Here is a 2,216-nt window from a genome sequence, read left to right as displayed (position 1 = left end):
GGTACAGAACCTGGCCACCGAATGGAGTTCCTGAAGACGTCAACAAAATGCTGCAGTTTTTATTGGAAGCTCGGCGTTATATGATCAATAACACTGGCCCTGTTGTTGTTCATTGTAGGTAAGTTTAAGAAAAAGAGCTTCTACTACTTAGAGAAATTTGTTTCGAGAAATAACTCATCTCTGGTACAGAACCTGGCCACCGAATGGAGTTCCTGAAGACGTCAACAAAATGCTGCAGTTTTTATTGGAAGCTCGGCGTTATATGATCAATAACACTGGCCCTGTTGTTGTTCATTGTAGGTAAGTTTAAGAAAAAGAGCTTCTACTAAATTAAATAGAAGCGAGAGTAATGTATTACATTCAAAATGATTCAAGCACTGATAACCTTAGTAGATGAATTACTACCTTACCTTACAAACGTCGTGTGTTAAAATGTGTTTTATGTTCAACAGAAATCTGTCGTATATATATATATATATAAGATTAATGTATTGCTTTTTCTCTCTCTCTATTAAGCTAAAAGCTACACAATGAGCTATCTGCTGAAACTCGATTCTTGGAGTTATGAGCCCCAAACTCACCGCTGAGCCACCAGGGGGCGATAGTGTGCAATTAGTCTAGTCGTGATATGTATTTTGTTTGATCAGCGGAAATGTACCATTAGTATTAAATCCTTAAGTAATTACTTATGTCGCCTTAGTAACTCCAATCAGACTACCGTTCTCTAATGTGTACATGAACGTGGCAAGTGAGTTAGTTAATAACATTTTCTCCAATCAGACTACCGTTCTCTAATGTGTACATGAACGTGGCAAGTAAGTTAGTTAATAACATTTCATAATCAGTTATTTATATATTTTCTAACAGTATGGCGAAATGCAAATTTAGTGTTAACTGTTGCGTTTTAGTTTCAGATCAGATTTTGTGGAACTGAAATAAAAGCAACAATTCTACATGCTATAACTTGAACTCAGTTACATTATCCCTAGGTCGTTATGTGTGTTGTTTAAAACAGTAACAAAATCGAACAAATAGGCGTTTTTTGTAATATTGTAGATTCCGAATTATTGAAACGCGTACAATGTATTTCAAATTGAGCAATAACAAGGTTATATCCAATAAATCTATATAAATATAATAGTACTGTCTGTTGTCTGTCCATGTAACTACTTCGCAGGGTGTGAATGGATCTTCACCAAAATTGGTGTGGAGGTTCGTTGGGTCGATGTAGGGGTACATACAAATTTTCAGTTAAGCATTTTGCGTTTTGCGAGTTTTATGGACGTTTTTTATCACTATTTCGCCCCCCTGTTGATGGATCTCCACCAAATTTGGTATGTTGGTTTAATTGGACCATGGAGAAATACATGCAACGTTGCGGTTTCACATTTTGTGTTTTGCAGTTTTTATGGGCGTTTTTGCGTATTTTACAGTTACATATAAGGGAAGCAACATTTCATGTCCTAAGATAACCTTTCATTAATCATGAATTTATATATATTCCGTCCAGAGGACGGGTACTCCAGCTAATGAAAAATATAAATTAATGTTTAAGTTGTTTTTTTAGTAATGAATAATGTCCCTTGTTTTGTTTATTTGAATAACAAAAAGGAACATACCGGAAAAACTTTGACTTGACGCCAGTAAATAGCGGCTTACTGAAAGCGATATTTTTAAACACTGATTGAGACTTTCGAAAACTGTTTTTAAATTTTTTTTTCACAGAAAAATGCTTGACAATATGTTGTTTTAAACTTCTGAAACAGAAATATTAAAAAAAAAGGTTATTCCTTTTTCCTCATTCGACATATTGTGAACTTTGCCATTTTGAAGTAGTTTATGTGAAGCATTATGAAAAAAAAAGTACTGAACACCTTAGCTTTACATTATAGGATAATATGCTCTTTTTATTACAGTTCAGGTACAGGAAGAACTGGCACTGTGTTAGCCTTAGACATCTGTATGAGAGAGTATGAAGAATGTCGAACTGTGGACATCCTCCGTTGCGTGTACAGACTTAGACAAGACAGAGATGGGGCTGTCCAAACAAAGGAACAATATTTCTTTCTTTATGAGGTATGTGTATTATATAGAACTGGTACGTGGGGTAAACTGTTTGTAGGTCATAGCGAGATGGAGTTGTTTAAATATTTGTCTATGATATGTGTATAGCGGCTCCAAAGATTTATTGTTTGTTTGTTTGTTTTGAATTTCGC

At 34.8% G+C, this 2,216-nt stretch overlaps 1 protein-coding gene across 1 annotated transcript in view; it reads left to right on the top strand.

Moving 5' to 3' along the window:
* Positions 1–2,216, top strand: part of LOC106478042 (receptor-type tyrosine-protein phosphatase delta-like) — a 33,912-nt gene that overhangs the window by 30,152 nt on the left and 1,544 nt on the right. Inside the window, exons 11-12 of the mRNA XM_022381566.1 lie at positions 152–300; positions 1,917–2,076. Coding sequence (XP_022237274.1) covers positions 152–300; positions 1,917–2,076 — 309 coding nt within the window. The remainder of the gene's footprint in view (positions 1–151; positions 301–1,916; positions 2,077–2,216) is intronic.

This window comes from Limulus polyphemus, unplaced genomic scaffold (genome assembly GCF_000517525.1).
Source record: "Limulus polyphemus unplaced genomic scaffold, Limulus_polyphemus-2.1.2 Scaffold175, whole genome shotgun sequence".
Taxonomy (NCBI): domain Eukaryota; kingdom Metazoa; phylum Arthropoda; class Merostomata; order Xiphosura; family Limulidae; genus Limulus; species Limulus polyphemus.
This window is presented reverse-complemented; position numbering and strand designations above follow the sequence as displayed.